Source organism: Syngnathus leptorhynchus, chromosome 2 (assembly GCF_054491065.1).
Source record: "Syngnathus leptorhynchus isolate UIUO chromosome 2, UIUO_Slep, whole genome shotgun sequence".
Lineage (NCBI taxonomy): Eukaryota > Metazoa > Chordata > Actinopteri > Syngnathiformes > Syngnathidae > Syngnathus > Syngnathus leptorhynchus.
In genome coordinates this window covers 2,139,036-2,164,000 of record NC_141196.1, presented here as the reverse complement: position 1 = coordinate 2,164,000, position 24,965 = coordinate 2,139,036, and the positions used below count along the sequence as shown (strand labels likewise).

The 24,965-nt window shown below is 44.5% G+C and overlaps 1 protein-coding gene across 5 annotated transcripts in view; it reads right to left on the bottom strand.

Annotated features, from left to right (window-relative positions):
• nrxn2b (neurexin 2b) overlaps window positions 1-24,965 on the bottom strand; it is a 242,527-nt gene that overhangs the window by 110,864 nt on the left and 106,698 nt on the right. For all 5 annotated transcript variants that reach the window (XM_085936342.1, XM_085936378.1, XM_085936369.1 and 2 more), the window contains one exon: window positions 4,637-4,938. In XM_085936342.1, coding sequence (XP_085792468.1) covers window positions 4,637-4,938 — 302 coding nt within the window. The remainder of the gene's footprint in view (window positions 1-4,636; window positions 4,939-24,965) is intronic.

The following is a 24,965-nucleotide window of genomic DNA, read 5'->3' as shown; positions in this document are numbered from 1 at the left end:
ATCTATCTATCTATCTATCTATCTATCTATCTATCTATCTATCTATCTATCTATCTATCTATCTATCTATCTATCTATCTATCTATCTATCTATCTATCTATCTATCTATCTATCTATCTATCTATTCGTCACGTCTGCTTTAGAGTGCCTCGTTGTTGGAATTGTCCTCACATCACACAGAGAAAGGTGAAAGAGCAAGGTCAGTCAGAAAATAAATAAGTAAATAAACAAGTCAATAAAAAAATAGAAAAATAGATAGTTTGTCACGTCTGCTGTAGAGTGCTTCGTTATTGTGAGTGTCCTCACATCACACGGAGAAAGGTGAAAGAGCAAGGTAAGTAAATAAGTAAATAAGTAAATAAACAAATAACTAACTAACTAAATAAATAAATAAATACATAAATAAATACATAAATTAAAACGTAAGTAAGTAAGTAAGTAAGTAAGTGGGTAAGTAAGTAAGTAAGTAAGTAAGTAAGTAAGTAAGTAAGTAAGCAAGTAAGCAAGTAAGTAAGTAAGTAAGTAAGTAAGTAAGTAAGTAAGTAAGCAAGTAAGTAAACAAATGACTGCTCTCGAGTGCCTCATTATTGGAGTTGCACTACGTCGGAAGAGTAATGTAAATACATAAATATCTAATATGCATTACTGGCAGACAGCCATTAGTAGTGGTGAATAATTTTCAGACCAATTGAATATTTCTGGCGGCACATGGATGGCTTGCCATGACACAGCGTTTGGAAACCACTGCAATCGTTGAAAAGATTTTTTAATTTTTTTTTCCAAAATGAATATATCAACGTGAGTGAATATTTGTGCTATGCTGACATTCACTGGAGGCGCCATCACAGGATGTTTGTTTAGCCGCTTTACAAGTCTGCTGCGTGCGCTCACGTCTCGGGGGGTGCTCTTGGAGAAACAAATCGGGAGGGGGGGGGGGGGAACTCAAAGGGAAAAAAAGAACCCCAAAACACTTTTCTAAAGCTCAATATATTGTACTATAATTCTTTATTTCTTCATAGGGATAGTTGGGAGAGTAAAGAACCAAGGGGGAGGAGGGAGATTTAAAAAATAAAAATAAGAAATATATATATTTTTTGTAGACCTCTTTTGATGCGTCTTTTCAAAGGTAGGGCAGTACTGGATGGCAATAAACAAAAACATGTTTCAAAAGTTTGGCAGCTACCTGATGGCGGATTGAACGTTGAACAGCAAACAGAAAAGAAACAGGGGGAAAAAAATCGGAAGGAAAAACCAAACTAGAAGACAGTTAGAATGATAACTACCATATAATGCAGTTTGTTTACCATAGCGTGTCCGATGCCTGCGTGCTACGGGAGAAAACAGGGAAGGGGGGGAAAGGGGTGAAAAAAAATAACCAACCGTAAACTCAGGAGAACACACTTTAAGCCCCGCCCCCCCGAAAAAAGTGGAAGAAAAGCCATCTTCTCTCAAAAAAAAAAACTACACTACAGTACTGTAAAAAAAAAACAAAAGAGTGTATCAAGTTGGCTAATTAATATCCAAATCAAGAAATAAAGAAAGCAGTTGACCCACTAGGCTACAACTAGCGAAAATCTAGAAAAACAAAGGAAAAAAGGGAAACAAGGAGCACACATTTGTTAGTATGTCACGTTGCAGGTTAAGTAGAATGGTTGACATTCCGTGGATGGCGCAGTGTTAGTTTGTGGAAATCATAACTGGGGAGAGGCCAAACCAAAGCACCAATGAACAGAATCAAACTGGAACAAATTTAGATTTTGTTGTTAGTAAAAAAAAGACACAAGAGTTAGAAAAATTGGGCTGTATGTGTGTGTGTGTGTTTGTGTGAGTGTGTGGGTGTTGGGACAATGCACCGCTATATTATGACTTTTTTTCTTTTTTTGAAATAGTCATTTCTAAGTGGATCCTTGATGTGAGGGACAATCATTTAATCATCAATCCAATGGGTAATACGACGATCAACGATTAAAATAAAGGCGTTGATATTTGCAGACTTCCTAAAAAAGAAAGAAAAAAGCCACTGTAAGAGAGTTAGTACATGTTGACAGCATTGCCAGGTACCCTATAGGGAAAGATCATCAAAACACACATTGGCTATAAAAAGTCTACACACCCCTGAAAGTTTTGCACCATTAAAGTGAACTCAGTTAGACAAATTTTCCCGAATGTGTTTGGCAAATTGAAATTCTTGTAGTCTGGTGAAGGTAAAACATTTTGGCTATGATGGCGCAAACGACACTGCTTGTTAATGAATAAGCAGCATGCAAACGGTAAAGAATGGCAGTGAGAAGTTCTGAGCAGAAAAAAAAAGTTCAGAAAAACATCTGAGCTTTATTTTGGGTGCTGACTCCTATTTAACATGAGTTAAATTGTGATTGGTTATTACTGAACAGCTGCAATTTTAAGAGGGTGTGCATACTTATGCAACGACATTATCTCAGTTGTATATCATTTTTAATTGAGTTGCACTGCTTATAGGCCACATTAATCATGGAATCTTTTTTTTCTTTCAACACGTGTTTGAAGAGGGGTGTGTAGACTTTTGAAATCCAAATGCAATTTGCCATTTTATTATTATCATCACTATTAGTCTTTACCGAGTCACATTCACAGCGATTATCGTCTGGTAGTGATTTCTTTCATCAATGACGAGATGTGTTTTTAGGCTGCAAAGAATTTGTGATCCCATCACACGTGTGCAAAATGCGAGCGGAAACGTCACGGCAAGTCGTCGATGGCGAGAAGGCGGGAAAGACGACGAGCCCTACAGTGAGTTCAGCCGCCTGTCTGCTCAGACGCTGGCTAAAAAGCGACTGGCCCAGTTCTGTCACTTGGATGTTGAATCTCCGGCTTGTAAAGTCACATCGGGGGATTACAAGTCGCCTCTGTTATGTTTCGCTTAGATGAGGAACAAACTGTTGGCTCCCGTTTCCTCTTTTTGCTTTCGTTTCACATTGCGCCACTAAAACCGTCTCTTGTTCTCTCCGCTTCTCATCAGAAAAGCAAACCACGCGTCCTCACGCCAAAATTGCCTTTCCCATTTTCCTGTTTGGGGATTTTGGTGTGGAAGAACAACCCCCGGCCGGCATCGTAATCATCACTTCACTTGCGCTTCACCCGCTCGCCACCAGGCGGCGCTCTGACCCCGTGGTCGTCAAGCAGACCTTCATTTGTTGCCCCTTCCCCTGCCGAGAGAGTCACCTAATTGCGCATTTTGCTGACAGCTACATCATGCTTATGCAAAATAATTATTACAAAAACAGAGCAAAAGGCGGCTGATGACATTTCGGACGAGAATTAAGCGTTATGCAAAGACATTTTTTTCATCATTGGATGACACGAGGGACATACGGAAATATGTAAAGCAGATTAAAACATGCACGTGGAGACGAGTTAGGGTCAAAGGGCACCCGGGCCAGCTGCTAGAAATTATTTGCACACGTTGGCCGATCCAGTTTGTTCGTTCCGGCTCGCCCCCTCCCTCGCGGTTTTCAATGAAATGCGTGTCTTTTTAAATATTCCCTAGGCAAGACATTTTAAAAATACAAACACATTCAATTCACAACGTACATCAATAATCACACCTATACACGTTTCTGTAGGCGTATAAAGCAGGATTGTAGAGTTTTCAACAATCTTCCTCTTTTCATTCTTCTTTCAAATTATATTGAGTTAGACAAAATACTGTGCCACAATCTAGTGGTCGGATGTGGAATTTCAAGATCGTTTCGGCTTGCCAAAGTCATCGGACTAGTCTCGCTACGCTGATCCAATAGCGCCGCCGCAGATAATTGCCAAGTCGTCGCTTCATGGAGTTTGCCGCAACTTCACTCTGTTTGTTTGTTTTTTTTAATACGCGCGTGCGAGTGGGCCTGTTTTGGCATTCGGAGCCGCCCGCGCCGGCCATTATTAGCTTTGACAAGCCATTCGTTCCAATTACAATTAGCCTCCAAAATGTGAGCTAGTAAGCACGGCGAGCGTAAGTGAAATTGATCGCGTCTCACGGCCGCGCTCGGCCAAGTGATGAGCTCAGCAGCTATCGGGTGTGTAAGCTATTTGCTACACACACGCCTGAAGGCCACAAAAGCTGGTGAATGCTCTCAAGCAATCTCTGTCATTTGGTAGAAGTTTGAAAAACGTGTCTAAAGTGCTACGCTGGCTGACAGCTCTCCTCGCTCAAATGAATTAGAATTGCTTACGTGTTTGGAATACAGAAAAAAAAAGGAATGTTTTGTATAAAAACATAAGGGGAATATAGAGATGTATTTAAAAATGTACTTGAAATGAATCGTACTCTAAAATGTCAATACTGTATAGAAATGGATCGGCGACTGTGGCGCTCTGAAAGACAAAGCAAAAAAACAAAACAAAAATGACCCAAACGAAGACTCCAAATTCTTGGCACTCCAATCATGACATTTCAATCGGCGCCTTGAAGTGATCAAGAGCCTTGAATCTAAGAACTGTTGTTAGTTTGGCAAAGAGAACAATATAGTCAACCTTGCAAACTAAATGTAACTCAAAGTGACAGATCAGACAAGCAGAGATAATCGGCGGACGGACGTTCCACTCCGAGCGCAGTCTGAAGCCAGCGATCCGAAAGCGACAGAATATCCGGACGGATTGCGTGTTTACCTGGCGCAGGTTGCGGGTGACGCGTACGTCGTGCCAGCCGTTGTCGTTGAACTTGCCGTTGACGGGTTCCACCAGGGCCTCGAAGGCCCCGGAGCCCAGGTTGATGACCAGCCAGACGGCACCGCTCTTGAGCGACAGGTTGACGTAGTCGGCCGACTTGCCCGTGTGGAGCATGAGGCCGTTGCGCTGCAGCGTTCGGAAGGACAGCGTGATCTCGTCCGTGCTGCTCTGGATCGGCGTAAGCGACAGGTCGTAGCAGAAGAACTCGTTGCCCTTGAAGGTTGCTACCGACTCTTCCTTTCCTGGGGGCGGACAAGAAGGCAAGAAATTAAAAACACCTCCAAGAATAATAAAACCCAAAAAAGCCATCTGAAGAAAATATGAGTCATCGTCCAACATTAGCCTTCAAAACGACTTCCAGAAGATTTGGTGTTCTCTGGGCGTCTCCGTAGCCAACTTGCGCAATCCTCGTTTAGTTTATTTCTCAGCGCGTGCATTTGTACACACCTCCGATCAAATATGGGCCAGATGAAACCAATTAGCTGCGCTGATTGACTACGATGAGGCAGCTCGTATTAAAAATGTCTTCCGAATGATAAATCAGCGAGATATCAGGCAGTGTTTCAAACACTTTGAGATGAATCGATTTGCATTACAGCAAGAAACAACATGGGGTGAATCCCAAAAACACAACTTCATTGAGGAACGTCTGAGAACTGAACCCAGACCGTTTCAGATGGCGGACTACCAAATCCGGTTCGTCCCGAACTCCCGTATGGGTTTAAGATCCATCCCGGCAAAAATCTCATCTGACATGACATCTGACACTAAAGGTGTTGCCACAAGCTGGTTGAGACGGCAAGTAGCTGCTCGAATTCACAACCTGTGACGGTTAAAGATGAGACGGCGTCATCGTTGCCTGGAGGGCAAGCCCGACACGCAAACATTTGAGCTTTTAGCGTGGCTGAGATGGAGAAGCAGCTTCTTTAAAGTCCCATTGTTTCTCTAAATTGACATTTTGAGTTACGCCAGTCAAGTGTGAATTGACGGAGAAAAGAGCCACGAGAAGAGGAACAGAAAGAGATGGATGGAACGGTAGGTGGGAAGGAGGGAGGATGCGGCGCCTGAAACAAATAAAAAGCAAAACCCCCTTGAGGGAAGCCTTGTGGCGACGTTGGCAGCCATTTCCAATCGGAGACTAGCAAAGTATGTTAGCGGTTAGCGACGTGCGATTCGCCTTTGTGAGCTGATTGCACCTTTTCTTTTTATTTGCGCCTCTTAATTAAACGAGATAAGACCAAAAGGAGACGGCGACCGTCGTCATTCCCAACGCCGGGGAGGTTACGTCTCCATCGGCTATTGTTTGCTAACAGCGGCGAGGAGATGTCACATCAGCTTTAGCCAAATTTAATTAGAGCCAACAATTACCACCACCCTCTTAGGTGTCTTTATATACATTGCGCGCTGACGTGGAGACTTAACGTGATAGCTTGATGGAAGTCAGGACCCGCACGAGAGACGGAGGCTAAAGCGCCACCGAGGTCTCAATTAAGCTCACAGTAAGCCTCGGCGACATGGAGGAAACTGCCCATTTGAAATGGAGCTAGGCATAATAGCCTCTTTATTATTCATTTACTGTGCGCTGTCTGATTGCGGCGCCTTTGGGACATGGCAAGTCCGTTTAAGGAGGTGGCGAGGAGATGATTGCTCGCACACAATAGCTTCATGTAGCACTACGTTGGAGATACTTCCATGACAACCAGAAAAAGGAAATTCAGATCCAGAGAGTCAAAAGCTAGCTACAAGCGCTTCTACTCAATTAGCTTGTTTATTTGTCAGTAAAGCGAGTATGAATGTAAACATTTACTGATACACCGGGTTTTGATCCTATCTTGTAAATTTCCACTCTAGATGTGACATCTTTTTACACTACAACACACACTGGACAGTCAGGCCAAGAAAGCAGCGGCCGCCGCAGACGAGGATCCCGACCGCCTCGCTAAGTTTCTCAAGGGCCACTTCACTTTCAAAGAGCCAAGATAGAGCGGAGGACAAAATGGCCACCCACGTAGCGAACCTTTGCACAGTGACCCATACAAATAGGCAGAAGCCGGTGGAAGCTGGCGGAAGCCGGCTTGTCTGTTGTGGTCCGCGGGTATTTACAATGTATCTCCACTTGACACGCACACAAGTGGTGGTCATAAAAAAAAAAAAACACAGATGTATGCATGTAATTTTTTTTTTTTAAATCAAGGTCTTCCCCAATTCCACCAATGAATGTGCAACACGTCTTAGCTTGATTAGCGCGAGACCCCCTTTTGCAAAGATGTCCGACTTCCTTGACATCATAACCGCCCACTTCAATGTTTATTTAGAAAAAGCATCGAAAGCCTTTTGTGTCGTCACAAAGCCCGGCCGCATATATTTCACGTGGCGGAAATTGTGAGTTTTGTGGTAGTGGTGTACGATACTGATTATTTTGGTATCGCCGATACCAACGCCGATACTTTACAATAATTAAGGGAGATACATCGAATTGCCAATTACCGTTTTTGTGACATTTGCCTTTTTATTATTAAACTGTTAAAAGCTAGGACATAGTTAGAAACAATAATTGTTGGTTCATGTAAAATCCGACCTTCTCTTCACACCTTATTAATGTCTGCATTTTGTTAATTTGAATAACTTCCTTTTTTTTTCCCTCTCTCTACTTGCGCATGATACGCTCCCCCTATTTGCTAGCATCCTTTCTTAACAGTAAATATGAATCACTGAAGGTCGAAACATACCAAAAAAGTGTGAATGCTTTAAAATCCAAGTTAACCTACGATTAAGGCCATCCAAAGCTTTTGGTGCTTTCGAATGAAGTCTTTATATGATTGATGAATTTTGTTTTGACGAGGTACAGTAGATGCAGAGGCGGAGGCTTCTGATCGGGCACCCGACTTAATTGCTAAAACTGAAGTCAATCGACATAGTAACGCTTTCGTCAAAGCCGTGACTAAGTGCGGTGGTGGATGTCATGCGTTTCAAGAGCCCTTGAGTACTCATGATTGGATTCCGTTTTTTGATTTTTCCTCCTCCACCTTTCAATGTTGCTGCAGGTCACATTATGTGTGTGCCTTTGTGTTTATTTCATCTTTGACAGCATTTGAAGGTCTTTGCGAGTAGCGAGATCGGCGCGGATTGACGGATTGGCTATTTCCAATGTCGACGATAAAAAAAAAAAAATCTATTTGACTAATTTTATCCTACGTTTTATTTTTTCCACAAGTTTTGGCAGATAAGTGTGATGACGTAAATGATATATATATATATATATATATATATACAAATATAAGCATTTGATATATATATATATATATATATATATATATCACAACTGTTTTAAAATGTAACATTTCAATTTTACAACATTTTGATTTCATTTTCTAAGCGTACGTAACTCGTCACCATCTAACATCTTGCCATGGGTTTGGGGCCCCATACTGTTTTTGGTTCTGGTACGTTAAGGTTCATTGCAACACCCCGCCACAAACATACACACGCGCACAATGCGGCGATAACCGGCTGGCGTGATCGGACAAATGAGCTGTTAGTTGCTTACTCTCGGGGGTTATTGACAAGAGAAGCAGCAGTTGTGCCGGTGCACTGTTTGTCTAATAACCAAGGCTACGTTTCAATTTCACATCTCACTGAACAGCCTGGTTAGGCTCGTGAGATTGATATGACATCAGGCTCTGCGAGAGACTCTGTGTGTGTGTGTGTGTGTGTGTGTTGAGGAGGGACTCACAGTCTCGCAATCAAACGGGCTGAAATTGACAATACTCTGGCACTCCGCTATTGAATTCCAAGTCCTCACTTTCAGCTGCAAGCTAAAGTTTGAATGTAAACAAACAACAAACAGCTCGTGGTGGTAATTCCAATAAGACGATAAGATATTGCCTTATTTTGTCCCACAAGGGGGAAACAGCAAAAAAAACTCTTATAATGCAATTTAGCTAAGAGAATATAAAGGAGTGAAACTACTAATGAAGGAGAATGTTAACATGACTGTTGTAAAAGAGTTGCCGATTCAACAAACGATTCAACAAACGATTCCGCCACATCACGTCACGACTGAAATGCCGATTTTTATATATATTTTTCAAACGGGGCCAGCTCGATGCAGAACCAGCAGTCAATTACAAAATCATTACTCACTACAGAATGAATGGAACATTCCGCGTTTGAATTTGATATAAGCGGCTGCCACGACAACAATAATCGAAAGATCCCATTTTAGGTCATTGGCACTGACGGTAGTATGTCAAGATGGGAAAAAAAAATAAAAAAATCATTGCTTGCATCTGGATATGTATGACACATGGGAGCGCGTGGGATGGCGGAGGAGGAGGAGGAGGAGACAATGTCACAGTGTCAGCCATTGCCTGCAACAAGGCTCGGCTGAAGAAGAAAGCAAAGTGTGCTAACCTTCCATCATTGCTCGCTTCCTCTCATCCTAACGCCGAGCCTCACAATTCCCTCAAGAAGCATTTCCATCACTTTTCGACATCCCTCAACATGAATATTTGACAAGGGAAAGTCTCCACCTCACTACACACACATTTGATCCCAAGCATCCCCTGACAAGCACAATTAAAGAGTAACAGAAATGAACATTGACTGGATTTGCTTTGAACCCCTTCCGTGTTGTGATTTGATTCAATTAGAGCTCCCTCTCGTGACTCGGTCAAAAAAAAAAAAAAAATCGGAAAATATTATCGCCACACACACGCACGGTAAATAAATTGATTATATATAGATTGTATATATAGATTACATATATTTATACAATTAATTAAATAAATAAATATGTATATGTATACATATGTAATTTATTTTTTATATACTTTTACACATTTTTTATATATTTTATATATATATATATATTTTTTTTTTTTACTGATCGATTATATATAGATTGTATATATAGATTACATATATTTATACAATTAATTAAATAAATAAATATATATGTATACATATATAATTTATTTTTTATATACTTTTACACATTTTTTATATATGTATATATTTTTTACAGAGAGAATTTTTTGATTGAAAATATTTTGTTGCATCGAATGTAACCGACACTTTTCATTCAATTTGGCGTTTTTTTTTTACGATTCAATCCAAAATGTTACTTAAACATCTGTGACAAGCTTCACAGAAACGATTGTGATTAATGACAGAAAAGTGTGCAGTTAACCGATCAAAAATGATAATTGTTCTCTGGAGCACACGATGATTCATCGATGTGTCAAACAGGCCGTGATGTAGCACCAACTCCTTGCAAGGAAGGTTTATATGATACCAGATTCTTTTTTTTTTTTTTAATTCATATAAGGCAGCTGTCTCACAGGAACCCGTCACGTTGAATCGAGGCCGGCATCGGTTCACTAGCGATCCTTGGATGTGTTGATCATCACTGATATGTTTTTCCCAATTTTCGTGTTCCTCCACAAAAGGTGCACCTAGAGTCAGCTCTCATTTGAACGCCATTTGCTATCTTCAGTGTCCATTGCCTCTAAGTTTGCCGCCCGCGCCTCTGCACGCCATCGCGGCGGAGCTACCTTTTCTCGGCGTCCCACTTTCCCCCTCCTGTCACAGCTCATTCTCTCCCTCCCACAGCAGCTGCGTGAAGAACAGGCCGGCCATGCCAAGCGCCATTTGATTAGCCTCGTTCTGGCAGCCGCAGTAATTGTCGGGACAAGTCCTCTCTTTCCTCCCCTCGTCCCCGCCCCTCCCCCCCTCTCCCTCCTCCTCCCTTCGTCAATGTATCTCTGTCTTTTCTTCATCAACGCCGTCAGATGAGATGCAGCCTCATCAGGCTGTTCTGCATTCGGGACTTTGATTCCTATCCTCCCACATAATTCAGGATCACCATTTTTAAAACACACAATCACACTCACTCACTCACTCACTCACTCACTCACTCACTCACTCACTCACTCACTCACTCACTCACTCACTCACTCACTCACTCACTCACTCACTCACACAGACACACAGACATTTTTTTCAAGGTGTCCCCACTTTCCCTTTTGTCCACCTCCATTTAACATATGAGTCCGATTACATCAGATGGTCTTTCATTCCACACCCACATGCACGTTTTCCTATTCTGCAGGGGACTCGTGGAAAAAAACCCGAAACCAACGGTCACCCTTTGTGCCGGTTAATGACTTTCATGCCCGGCACGCATCACTTGGAACGAGCTTGAGTGACACGTGACATCAGTGGTCATGACAGCGTGGACAGAAGGAAGTGACCTGGGGAGACACGATGAGCACACTTCTTTTGTCGTCATCCTTCTCTTACTAATCCACAACCTTTTTGTTTGTACAAAAGCAGGAACATGAAGTGACCTCTGCCGGACTCCTCCAGCAGAAAACATTTTCTTGGGTAAATTTGGGATAAATAATTCAGGCTCGGCAAGAGTAACACGTCCGGCTCAAGCGAAAACACAACACGACCTCTTGGGCGACGGGAAAACTTCACCCTATCCATTTTTCAAAGTGGGGCAAGGCGGACATTTCTTTTGTGTCCTCTGTGACATCCAAAATAAAAATCAATGCGTCTTGTCGCCCGATGCATTAAACGGCAAATCGATGAGTAATGTCACAGTCATTTTTCCTCATCGTCCGACCAATGGGATGCGACGAAAATACCTGGCGCCACCCGGGAGCTTGGAATTGAGACGACGGAGTGAGGCATGCTGGGATTTCCTCACCGAACATAAAAACAACCTCACACTTGCTATATTATCGCCTAGAAACACAAACGGCTAGGTAAATAATTTTACCTTGTCATTATCATAATCAATCTTTGTAATTGAATCCAAAAAATCCAAAAGCTTCTCCACATCTGAATAATATTGCCAAGTAAACGTCCCCGCATCCCGCCGCAAAATAATTTCTAATCCGATATAGTCTGAGTTCATAATTCTCAAACGGTGTCGAGAAATTGCGCGGTCGGAAAGATATTCAATCATCATCGAAAAAAAGCGGCGCCCTGCAGGAATTCCCATCGACGGCATTTGAGGCCCGCACGTGCGGCGCCGGCCCGACAGAGGGATAAACCAAATCAGTCGCACATATAAATTGGTAAAAATGTATGAGGGCATCCCTTCAAAGTGCTACAATCATAAAACTCAAGCCTGTAATAATCCTCCACTGCTTCAATATTTATGGGCCAACGCTCACAATCTCCCACTTCTCTTTTATTATTTGTCAGCAGAGATGATTCAGCCTCCGGAGGCCTGCTATACACACACACACACACACACACACACGTGGCGAGATTCGGGAAGAAAAAAAAAGAAAGCCGAGCGACAGGGGCACGGCTCATCATTGCTTATTACACCGGCTGCATCTCTATGGCTCGCCTCAGGTCAACAAACATCTCAGGAAGTGTGGCAGAGGTTGGACGTGACGGCAGGTAAGCAGCTTTGGCAAACATTTTCTGTCGTGCTTTCATATCATTTGCCTGAGCTAATCATAAAGCGGCAGATTGAGACACGTCGGAGGTGAATGGTGACCACCGGCCCGGCCCGGCAGAGGAGCGAAAAGCTTATTTGGGTTCTTTTTGCGCCGTATGACTTTGGTCATGATCAGAAAAGTTGTGCGTGCATTTTCGATGGAGTCCAATGGAAACCTTTGATTCTTATCAAATGTAGCTGTCAGGAATAAATGACAGACACACAGATCAGAAGTGCCACTCTTCAAGAAGATTGAAACCCTAACCGTAGTTTGAAACCCTAACCCTAGTTTAAAACCCTACTTTCAAACCCTAATTAAACCCTACGTTGAAACCCTCACCCTAGAATGAAATCCTAATTTGAAACTCTAATCCTAGTATGAAATCCTAATTTTAAACCCTAACCCTAGTTTGAAACCCTAGTTTAAAATCCTAAGGGCATTTCGAGACTTTAACACTAGCTTTAAACCCTATTTTGAAACCCTAACCCAGGTTTGAATCCCTAGTTTAAAACCCTAAGCCTGGTTTGAAACCTTAGTTTAAAACCTTAAGCCTGGTTTGAAACCCTAGTTTGAAACCCTAACCCTTGTTTGAAACCCTAACCCTAGCTTTAAACCCTACATTGAAACCCTAACCCTAGTTTGAAACCATACTTCATCCATCCATCCATCCATCCATCCATCCATCCATCCATCCATCCATCCATCCATCCATCCATCCATCCATCCATCCATCCATCCATCCAGGTAGCTTTACACAGTAAACATGACTGACATCGTGACACCGTGCATCTACGCAAAGTCTGCAATCTAAAACGACGTCTCCTAAAGTGGCCCTGAGAGGAAATGCCTTTCAGAAATGAATGCGTGGTGGGAAGGGCAAAATTGAGGACCTGATTAAAACGCAAATGGAGGGGGAAAAAAAATGATTTCCTATTTGGAGGGCCTGCCATAATAGACGGAGAAGGTAATAAGGGGCGGGGCGAAGGGTGCTTGCATTCTTATTCGTCTGGTTGGGGCGTTAAGCTATAGCTCCTCATTATAGAACATTTCCAGTTTCTGCTCCACTATCTGCTTTTGCCACCACTGGCGGAGAGGACAGGGACTCCTTGACCAGATTACCCAAATGAAACAATCCTAATCTCTCTTCACAGCTAATTACACCCACAAGAAAACATTCCAACGCAACCGCATCCTTCCCGTCGGCGGTATCGGCCAAATGACCTTGAAACTCGTCAAGGTGACGAGCCGCCCGGCCGGCTGTGGCGGATTCACTTTTCACGCCAATCAAAGCTCCTCGCTGTGAACCTTGGTGAGTTCAACATTAACCCTGAGTCAGATAGTGAGCAGAAGGGTCACGCCCACGTTTGCTGCCCTCTCCTTGTCCTGCTCGCTCATCACCTCCAAAACCCCCGACCCGCTCGCGGTGTTTATTCTGAGCCGCCCGGGAAGTGGACGGAATGTCACTTGCTTGACATCCATTAGGTCGGCGTCACCCGTAAATCCTCGCTCACGTGCGCACTCTTTGCCATCGGCCACATAATTACATTTCAAAGACGCAGCTCGCATTGACCTCCAGGAGGAGCTTGCCATCGTAAATAACGGGCGCCGTAAATCTTATGCACATGTATGCGCCGGTCGGAGACCCGCATGGAGATTGAATCAAATCTCCACGTGCAAATATTATCACGAGGTCGTGCGGGGGCAAGGCCATTCGGGGCGCTCTTCTCTACCAATCAGATGGCGGCGACGTAACGCCAAAATGGCCGATCGAGTTGAATGAAGCCAACTCCAGGTGAGAAATGGCTTTAGTTAAGACTATGTTGAATTATTAACAAGTCTACGAGCGAGGTAAACAGATGTGAAAAGAAAATAAATGGTGAGAGATCCCACCAGGGGGAGGCCAGCATGTGCTTGGCCATATTTTTGTATGAAGGCCAAGCAAACAGCTCTAGCCGCCATTTTAGAATTTTGTCTGATTTTGGAACTCGGATTAAATAGTCCCGAGTCTTCACTGGCTAATCCAGACCATCGCACATAATGAGAACCAGCATGTGAGTGATCGGAGTCTAATTAGTTCCCCTTTTGGGTCCATCGAGCGAGCCCATTTGTTGGCTCATAGGTTCCCGTCTCTGTTCCTGCACCTCAAATGGTTGCTTTACTTCCAACACATTCTTGTCCAACAATCTTGTCATTTGTGGCCACTTGATTAATAGAAAAAGTCTAATTGTATTTCCAGTCTCATACAGAAGTCTGTCTCCATCTGTTCATCGCATCACTTTTTCAGAAAGAGGCAAATAGATCCAAGAATGGAATCGAAAATGGCAGCAGCTGCTAGCGCCGGCTAATGAGTGAAAAAAGGAACGAGTGGCTCTAATTGAGGACATGTTGTTTTCCAGAGGATGCCACAATGAGTGAAAAACATTTTATTTTTTCCCGCTGTCTCTTCAGCATTAAATTAAACAAAGCCCAGAAGACATCTTGTGGTACTGATTCGGCCACGGACTGTATGCACATAAAACTGAATCGGTGGATTGAACTAGCTTAAAACAACCTAGCTCACCAAAAAAAACAAAAAAAAAAACAAGCTGTGTTTTGAATCAAATCAAACATGCTGGCTTCAGTGAACGATGTTGGCAAATTCCAAAATGGAAATATTCCAAGTGAATAAAAGGCAGGTGTTTGACACGTGTGATTTCAAATGAATCACACTTCACAAAAGTCCAAAAATCAGAAAGTTTTGCTTTCGTTGGGTGAGCAAAACATTGGCACCTGCAGAACTGGCTGCATCACTCCCACCGACCGAATAAAACGCAAGCCCATGCCAGGCGATGGCACGAACGCCGTATCACCATGGCGACTGGCTGAGCGGTAGCTCCTATCACAGCCAGCAGCGGCGGGAAGCCAATGGGACGGACTGCGACCGGATCACAATGGACCCCACTGGGTCGTCCATTGAAGTGACGGAAGCTCAGCACATTATAAAGCAAATTCCAAAACAAGTTGAGATCCAACACGGAGACATTGGAATTTTCAAAACAGGAACGAGTATTGATTTATCATCATCGACGCTGCCACCAGAACCAGATTGGTACCATCGTTTATGTATACAGCATTCAAACATGATTGCACATTCTTAATTGCCGCCCCGCTGATCGCCATGGCAACAAAGGCTCCGAGCGTCAAGTCAGAGTTGCCGTTCCGTCGTACAATCAGTCTTTCCTCCCCCCTCGCTCTAATTTCCCTCATTAACTCGGAATCAGATATTGAAAAAAGTAAGTAATGCCCTCATTCATTTTTAATAACATTCATCTGAGCTTGTCGTTACTCAAACTCCCCCCGCTTGGCTTTTTTTTTTTTGTTCAAAACCTGCCACTGGGACAGAGTTTGGATTCCAAGGCCGCCACGTTGACGTTTTCAAACGGTTTCGTGAAAGTGTGACGGGGAACAAAACCATCCGCCATTCCGACATTCGACCTCGAAGGCGCGGCGGCTAAGAAGGTTGCGGATCATATATCGCCACATTAATCACAAAAGAGCTCAAGACAGCCTTGACTCATCTACCAGCTACAATAGGCCAGGTATGCCGCCATTTTCCTCGAGCTGGCACACATACGTACGCACTTGACATTTTATCCTTGCTTTCAACTTGACCTCTGCTTGACGTTAGCGAAAACGCCCCCGCGTGAGGCCGTTCGGCCGACGAACAGCGTTGCTGTAACGACGCTTCCGAGTGTCGATGGGGCCCGGCGAGTCGATAAAAGTTCTCGCCGTCTTACCAGGCTCCCCGCAGCCTTTGTCCTCGCTAACGGTCAATAGTTGGAATCCATAAATGAGCGTCAGACGCAGGCTGAGGTGTCAAGTCGTCCCGATAGCGCTATTAGCGGCGGTTAGCAAGCGCTGGATGTCAAGTGTTTGGTGTATGGGGGTGTAGTCGTGATTCCAAGCAGCTGGCCGGCGCCACGCTGTGTTTCTCGGGAGGCGGCCCACTGAGCACGCCCGCCGCGTGTTGCAATACGTTTGTGCAAAGCACTCTCGGCTGCCCGCGTGATGGATACGCCTCTTTGTGGCACAGGTTAGAAGGCATCCTTGATGGGAGAGGCCAGCCGTTCATCACTTGCCGGCTCGCGCCGCCTCCCAAAGCCCCACCCGACTATCCATTCTCGCCATCCCACCCCCCCATACATGACAAATTGCTTACACAAGAAATGTGTTCTTGGACTTTTGTGCCATTTTTCCTTCCCCCCCCCCACAAGCCTTTCTTCGTCTTTTCACCTAATTGCTTCTTTTTCCTTGCCCGGCTCTTTCTTTCCCTCCGTCTCAGCCTTAGAGCTGACCATCTCTCATTGGAAGCGTGCTGGTTAACAATTTGCCAATGTTTTTCCCATTTAGTTTCAATCTACGGCCATCTTTGCTGAAGTAAGCCGAACGCTAACTGTGTCACGAGCTACGCTAAGGTCGAAACTCAATGACAAATCACAACGCTGGCCGGTCATTGCCACGACGGCCCCTCGGGGAACAAAAAAACGACTTTGAAAATGTCGTGGAATACCATCGGTAGTAATAATGAAGACACTATCTTCTAAAACATGGACATGCTAACGGTTAAGCATTGACCGTTAGCATTAGCGTGTCCACAAATGATTTAATGAGCCATTTGGGCAGTGTGCATTTAATCTTTGAAACTACACTGGACCCTCAACAAGGTGTTCTCAGAACTGGCGGCTGGGATTTTGCCCGACAGCGTACGAAAACGGAATTTTCCACGCTTAACTACTTGACTTTAGCCGTGCCAGGCACGTGCAAACGCATCTCGGCAGCCTCATAAAGAAAGTAGGTGTTGATTATGTACACACACGTCCCCCTTATGAGTGGCTGCAAAATCATTTCTTCTTTGTTTACCCACAGCTGACAGAGAATATACCCGGGGATTTATGTGCTTCGTCGGTCGGCGAGTAAGTGCTCCCTCCGCCGCAACTCATCCACTTATCTAGCTGACGAGATGTTAAGTGAAATGCAAGCCGGCTGCGGCGTGGCACCTCGCAGTCGCCGCCGCTATTCGCCGAGCAAAAGGATCCAAATTAGCCTCTCTCGCAGGCAAAGCAAACGACATCCGGGATGGGAACCCGGTACCGCCGTCAATAAACTCGTTAATGGGGCCAGCTTGATAAACGGACTCATTCATCATCAATTTCCCCGGTAAGACGCGGCGGGAACGAATTGTCTCCTCTTCGGGGCTTGGGGAGGAGGCCGCCCCGTCCTTGATGATTAATTTGAATATACACAGCTACGTCAACATTAATACCGATTGCTGATTAAGTTCCGATCCATTACGCTCGCTCAACCAAGACGCCGTAGCACCCCGGCCCACCCTTCCTCTTAATCCATTTATTCCTCTCCATTTTCCTTTTGTCTCATTTCTCCAGGCGCTTTCTAAGATTTGTGTGCAGCCACCCGAGGGACTTGTTGACAGGCTTTCCTTGCACCCGAGGTTAAAAAAGTCCCACACAAATAACAGTTAGCGCTATCATTTTCCTTGCCAATCATCTCCAAAGCAGACCTCCGTGTCATGTTCTCTGGGTTTATAGTCTGGCAACTATTTTAGGATCAGCGCTTAAACATTCTAGATGCGGCGGTAAAGGTCACGAAATAATGGAACCTTTTCCCAACAGACGGACCAATTAAATGGCATCCCTCAAATCATCCTTGCTTGATCCTAATACCCTCAACTTTCCTCAGCGAGGATTTTTGAATCGTAAGTATGTCGAGCGCATCGCTCAAAAGTGTGAGGGGTAATTTAAATCAAGCCGGCGAGAAGCGTCGTCTGAGGTCCCTGTTTATCACGCTGTCACGCCGCAGCCATCACGAGGACCAAAACATGATCTCTTCTCGACGCCGACGCTTCCAAAAGGGTTCTTCATCTCCGAGGTTAGCCCTCGCCCGTGACAGCTCGGCTTTTTCCCGTGCATACAAATGGCCGCCCCGCTCTGCTCCCGTACCATCAGGTAGACTCGCAAGCTGCCTCGGCGGCGGCTGACAAGTGGATAAAGAGCCTCGCGCGGGTCAAAGGAATCAGGATCGCAGATCTCGAGAGCGACATATCAAGCAGCTCGTGCGGGCGGGAACATTTTTCCACTGTTGCTATGACGATAATGGAGTCAACCATGAGCCGGACAGGTCAAGAAAGCAGTCACAGGGAATGACATCTGAGTCCATATAAAGCAGGTGTGTTGGAGGAAAAAAAAGTGCCATCTGCTTCTTATCTACTTGGGTCTACATCCAATGTGAAATTGCCCCTCAACTCAAATGGAGTCCAAAAAGTGTCAAGCTTTAGCGTTAACCAGGCAGGTGGGATGCCATTTGATTTGTTTACAGATTTTATCGGGAACTTGGATAGCGTTTCTGATCCCAGAGTGAGATCACAAACTTGTGAATCTCCAATGTCTCGGTTTGTGCACGCTCCTCGTGAAAAAAAATAAAAAATAGATGCTCTTCAAGGTTCTATTCAACAGTTAATGGAAAGCTAACGTGTTAATGCTAAAACTACTCCAGCAGTAATTACGTCGCATTGTGAGACCGCTTCATTCGAACCGAGCCGCTACGAGGCTTTGGAAGGAACATTTACGACCGAGGCCGAGGTTTTTCATATGTCACTATGTCGGCTTAGATCGATAAGACGGAGAACGTGATCGCCACATTGCTAGCGTTTTCCACGTCCGCACCGCCGGCTAATTGAAGGCGGTGATAAATCTCTTTTCGCTCCAACTTTAATTAAGTTGCCTCTTTTAATCACTTCTGTAGACGACGGCAGCGCCTTTCTTTTTACTTCCAATTACTCAAAATGGGCACCAAAAAAAAAAAAAATCCTGTGATGGTCTAGGATGGAATCCAAAGGGGATTCAGTCTTAGGGGAGAGTCACTGATGGTTTTGGAAAGACAAAAAAAAATTCTGTTTGTCGCTGTCAACAACGGGCCACCTGCGGATGAGAAAGCCAGCCGAAACTATTTTTCAAATCGGTCTCGCCTCAACGTGTTCTCAACGTCAAGCGTGCCTGCCGGGAGGCCTCATTAGTCCGGGAAACCTCTCGTCACGTCACGCATGGACGCCCCGACGCCCGCGTGAAAGGCGACTGCGCGACGTCATAAACATTCGTTTAAACGTTACGGTTGACACGAGTTGAGTCAAGGTGAGCTGAGAAAAGACACCGACAGATTGGTGGCGCCAAAGAAACAAAGTGCTGAGCACGCCGGGGAACGGCGGCAAGCCAAAGGAGCAGCTGCTTAGGTGCCAAGCGGGGGCAGCATACCTGATGGGAAGCCGTTTGTTGCGAGTATAGTCATGCTGACCTCGTTCTCATCATGACAAAAAAGAGCCAACAATCATCCACCACTCAGTGGCAGTACGAAACCGAAACCATATAATATAGATGGGGCCTCTCGGCTCCTCGCAGAGGATAAAGAATATACAATATGACTGAGAGTTCCGTTTTATTGAATGTCTATATGTGCTTTCGATATCACGAATTAGCATTAAGCTAGCAAGCTAAACAACAGTACGTTTTTGTTTGCTCAAAGGTCTCTTATTAGCATTAAGCTTGCAGGCTAAAGATAAAGAGCGACACGTTATTGTTTGCTCAAATCTCTGTTATTAGCATCAAGCTAGCGGGCTAACGATAAAGAGCGTTTTTTTGTTTGCTCAAAGCTCTGTTATTAAACACCAGGAGATACGAGAAAGTAATTTCCATTTGATTTGAACATGAAATGGCTGACAATTGGCATTTCCTGGAAAGAAAACTGCACCCCGCCGCCGCCGCCACCAGCAAACAGCAAACAAACACGCCCCACCGACAAAGAACAGCTCACACGGAGGCTTGTTTGCAACATCACTTGTCTTGAATAGAGTATCGCAAAGCAAATCACGGCGTTATTGTTGACTTGAAAATGACAATCAGTGCTCCATTGTCGGAGACCTCGTCGAGAATGACGAAACAATAGCGGAAAATCTTTTCCCTGAGACACTGCTGACATCGTACAATACATTGTCTGGCATACTGGGGCATTTCTTCGATCGCGTCGTATTTTGGAGAAAACAAATTGGGACCAACGGAAAGACAAGTGCTAGAAGTTTACCAAATAATCAAATGGGATTCTTTTTTTTTTTTTGCTGACACATTGAAGCGTTTCAAACGAAGCACGGAAAACATCAAACACAAATTCTTTCATGCAATCCAACAAAGTTGCCCGGCGTATGTTACTTGTCACTCATCAAAATGTCTACATACATACATACGTACACACACACACACAAGCATGCACACACACATCATACATTTACACACACGCACATCCTACGCATATTTACACACAGCACGCACGCACAAGCACACGTGTGCTCACACACACTCACACATACGTACATACTCACACGTACACAAACACACACAAACATGCATGCACAAACACACACACAAAACATGCATGCACAAACACACACGCATGCACACACACACACACACACATCATACACACACACACACACACATCATACACACATTTACACACACGCATGCACGCACAAGCACACATGTGCGCACACAGACACACACTCACACACACGTATATACTCACATATACACAGACACAAAACATGCATGCACACACACATCATACACACACACACACACACACACATCATACACACATTTACACACACGCATGCACGCACAAGCACACATGTGCGCACACAGACACACACTCACACATACGTATATACTCACATATACACAGACACAAAACATGCATGCACACACACATCATACACACACACACACACACACACACACACACACACACACACACACACATCATACACACACGCATGCACGCACAAGCACACATGTGCGCACACAGACACACACTCACACATACGTATATACTCACATATACACAGACACAAAACATGCATGCACAAACACGCACACACTCATTTACACACACTCTCACACATATATACACATTCATACACACACGCATGCACAAGCACAGGTATGTATGTGTGTATGTGTGCGCACACAAACACACACACACGCACACACATACATCCACATTCACTCACATACATATAAATGTACATTAGCCCTCTCGGTTCCTCCCCTGGCCATATAGCGCTTTCACTCAGCTCTGCTCTTCTCCTCAAGGCTTCTCATGTCTGCTAAATCGGCCTAATCTTACAACATCGACTCTGTATTGCGACGAGTGGCGGGCATGGCAATCATCACGCCCCCTCCTCCTCCAAGCGCCCGCTAACCTCAAATCCACATTAAGTCAAGCTCCTGAGTGTGAGCTCAAGACGGCTGCAAAGTAAAAGCGCAATCATCAACGAGGTGTTACGTTAATGCCAAAAAAAGTGGGCTTCACGACCAGCTCTCGTGCATCCCTGCGGGTGTCCCTAATAAAGAGGCCGGTCTGTACTCGATTTACAGGCCAAGACTAATTTCACACACTTGAGCAACACACAAACAACGTGCATTTTGAGTCCCAGCACACGTGCGTGCAGATAAAGATAAGAATGCAATTCCAAAAAAGGGGGGGGGGGGGGGAATATGGATTATGTCTCAGGAGGAAATCTGCATCCTACACACTGCAAAATGAAGCAACTTCCTTTGGCTGCGCAAGAATTACACATGAGGATTTGAACAATTTTCTGCCAATGACACTATCGCAAGCTATTTTCGGACACACGTTTTAATTAAATGTCATGTTTGCATGGTGGGAAAAAAAAATGGAAGCGAATGCTTTCGTCACTCAGTGAATAAGTCTACACCCCCCCCCCTTGCTCAAATACTGTTTTTTTGTGGCTTCAAGACCAAGATAAATCATTTGTAAATATTTTCCAACGAGTATAAATATTGCAGTGACTTTTGTGACATCACCCGTACACTAGTGGCAGTTAAAAACGGCAAATCCTCCCCCGAGAAAACGACGAGAAATGGTCTCCTCCCTCTTCACAAATGACGGCGTGTCACAGTCTGCCGCGCGATCTCATCTTCCACGGCGGAGGGACGTCGCCGAATCAACAAGGGTGAGAGACACAATGAGGCTGAGATGAAGTTGAGGATGTTACATAACGCTCGTCGCCGTCGTTAATTAGTGACATGGCTGAACTCTTACGAAAATAACATCATTAAACTTTGAACATGTTTTGCTTCCAAAGCATCAAGTCGACATTGCAGTGGAGATTATTTTATTTTTTTTGACACTTTCTGTAATTTGTTGGGTTGACTGTCACTTTTCTCCTTTGCAGTGTATGTGAAGCTGCACTTTATCGGTGACATTACGATGTCATCTGTCCATTGGAACATGGACAATGGACATGGCCATTGGACTTAATTGCTTGATGATCTCACAGACGGCATTTCTTTTTTTTTTTTTTGAGCTCAGGGTAAAAAAAAAAAAAAAAAAGACCACAGTGTCCACCTGTTGTGGACAAATAAGAGACAATAACGCTTTTGTTCGCATCATAAATCTCCCATCGTCATTACGCACGGGCCATAGAATCCAGTTAATGACTCGCAATATGAGTGACGTGTCGTTAGCGTGAACTGTGTTCTACGAGGACCTGAAGACGAGAATCCCGATCTAACCGTGAGTGACCCCGACCTTGTGTCCTCCATGTTTGCGCTGATAACACTCGGGGTCCACCGGGCCTCATTAATCACCTCCCTGTGTACCAACTCGACATCTACACGGCAAGAACATGGGCGCGTAAAAAGACATTTTCTCAAGTCCCATGTGGAATTTTCTCATGGAAACACTGAAGCAGCGAATTAAATACGTGGAGGGGGGGGGGGGGGGGGCAAATCTCGAAGAACACGTGGAGGGGGGGGGGCAAATCTCGAAGAACACTTGCGGGTTGAATAGACGAAGATTTTTTTTTAACGAAATAGACAAAGCCCAAACTTATTCCCGCTTCAAATGAAACAAAGCAAAGATGAGATTCATTGAAACGGCCTGTAGATGGCGCTACAGGTGGATTGCAGGGTGTAAATAATGCCTTAAACCAGGGGTGTCAAACTCATTTTTGTCACGGGCCGCATCGTAGTCATAGTTTTCTTCAGGGGGTCATTAAGATTGTCAATGTCTTCGATATACAGTATAGGCTACAAAACAAACCGATGAATAACTCGTTTTGACGAGTAAAACCAGTTCAGATATTTTGAAAAGACGAATGGTAATAAAAAGTGCAAGCAATATCTCTATCTCAATTTATAATTTTAGAAACGACACGGTCGATGCAAAATTTATATTTGCGGGCCACGTAAAATGATGTGGCGGGCCGTATCTGGCCCCCGGGCCTTAGGTTTGACACCTATGCCTTAAAGGGTGCAAATGAGCATCTCTTGAATGGCTTTTTGCCAGTGGGAGGGGTGGAGCGCTTGGACCGGACTCCTCCAACAGTAATTATCGCAGGTAGTTCATTAGCGCCAACCACTACAGAGACGTGACCGCATGCTCAACGCTAGCCGGCCATTTGCTCGAGGCCCTTTCAATCGGGGCCAGCGGCGAAGATAACCGATGGCATTTGCATGAAAAAGGGAGCTTTTTTTTTTTTTTATGAGTCTGACTAAAGAGCGCGTTGTGATGATCAAGGTGATGAAAGCAGTTCATAAATGAGGAATGTTCATATTCACAGCAGGGATGTTCCTCGCCGTGGCGTGTCTGTGTTAGCTCGGAATAAAGCCGCTTACAGAGCAGAATAATGAATTCCCCAACTGTGGATGAATGCATAATACCAGATGTCGGGACTTTTAAACAAACAGCTCCGAGCGCCGCCACTTTTTGTTTTTGAGGTTTGTCTGACTGTTGCTGTTCTGTAGGGAGAAGGCAGAGGAAAACAATGTGTTCTGCTAAGTGTTGCCCTCCGCGCGGCGCGGCGCGGCACGGCACGCCGCTCCCATCCCCCGCTTTCGCTTCCAAATTGCGGATGCGAGCCTCGACGAGCGTTCTCCCGGGGTGAGCGGGCCAATCCTATTGCGGCGCTCGCATGGCGTTCAAGGAACAGCGAGGAGGGGGAGAAATAAAAGGCAAACGAGAGATGCTAATCGTCCACCGGGTGGAGAAGGCTGTTTTGGGATGCTGAGACCGGCAGATCCACGGAAAGATGTTTACATCGCTCTCTCAATGTCATTTGATGGCATCTAAAAGATCTCTGCTTTCAGCTTGCCTGACTAAACGTATTTAGCCCCATGAGCAAAAAAAATAAAAAAGACAACCATCGAGAAGACAACCCAAAAAGCTGCAATAGTCACAATTTGAACAACAGTCACCAAAATGGCCGACACGACTTTGAATAGCAAAACTTTTAAAAGTGAAATAAATTAAAGACTAATCCGGCATAATTTTGGGTATCCTCATGCGGCAGACCTCTACATTTGCAACTTGTTTGGCAAACATGCCTTTGACAGTATGTGATACGCATAATTGAATGCTAGCTAATATGTACGTGATGCGTATGACTTGTTGGCTCATTACGTGCAGCCAACTGCCTAAATTTATACGATTATACATTCATAGGGACGATGCCCAAGAACCTAATTACCGAAAAAAGACGTAAGACTGACATCAGCAAAAAAAAAAATTTGAAAGGGAGAATCGCCGCAGGCTAGACTTTTAAAGCTCATCTTGTTTCCTCGCCATTTTGGAGCGATGCGGTGATATGTTTCATTAGTCCGTCCGTCCCGGGCCTCTTCCTCGTCTGTGAATCCAACTAATAGAAAGCTAGTCCGCCGTGACGTGTCAGCACATATTCG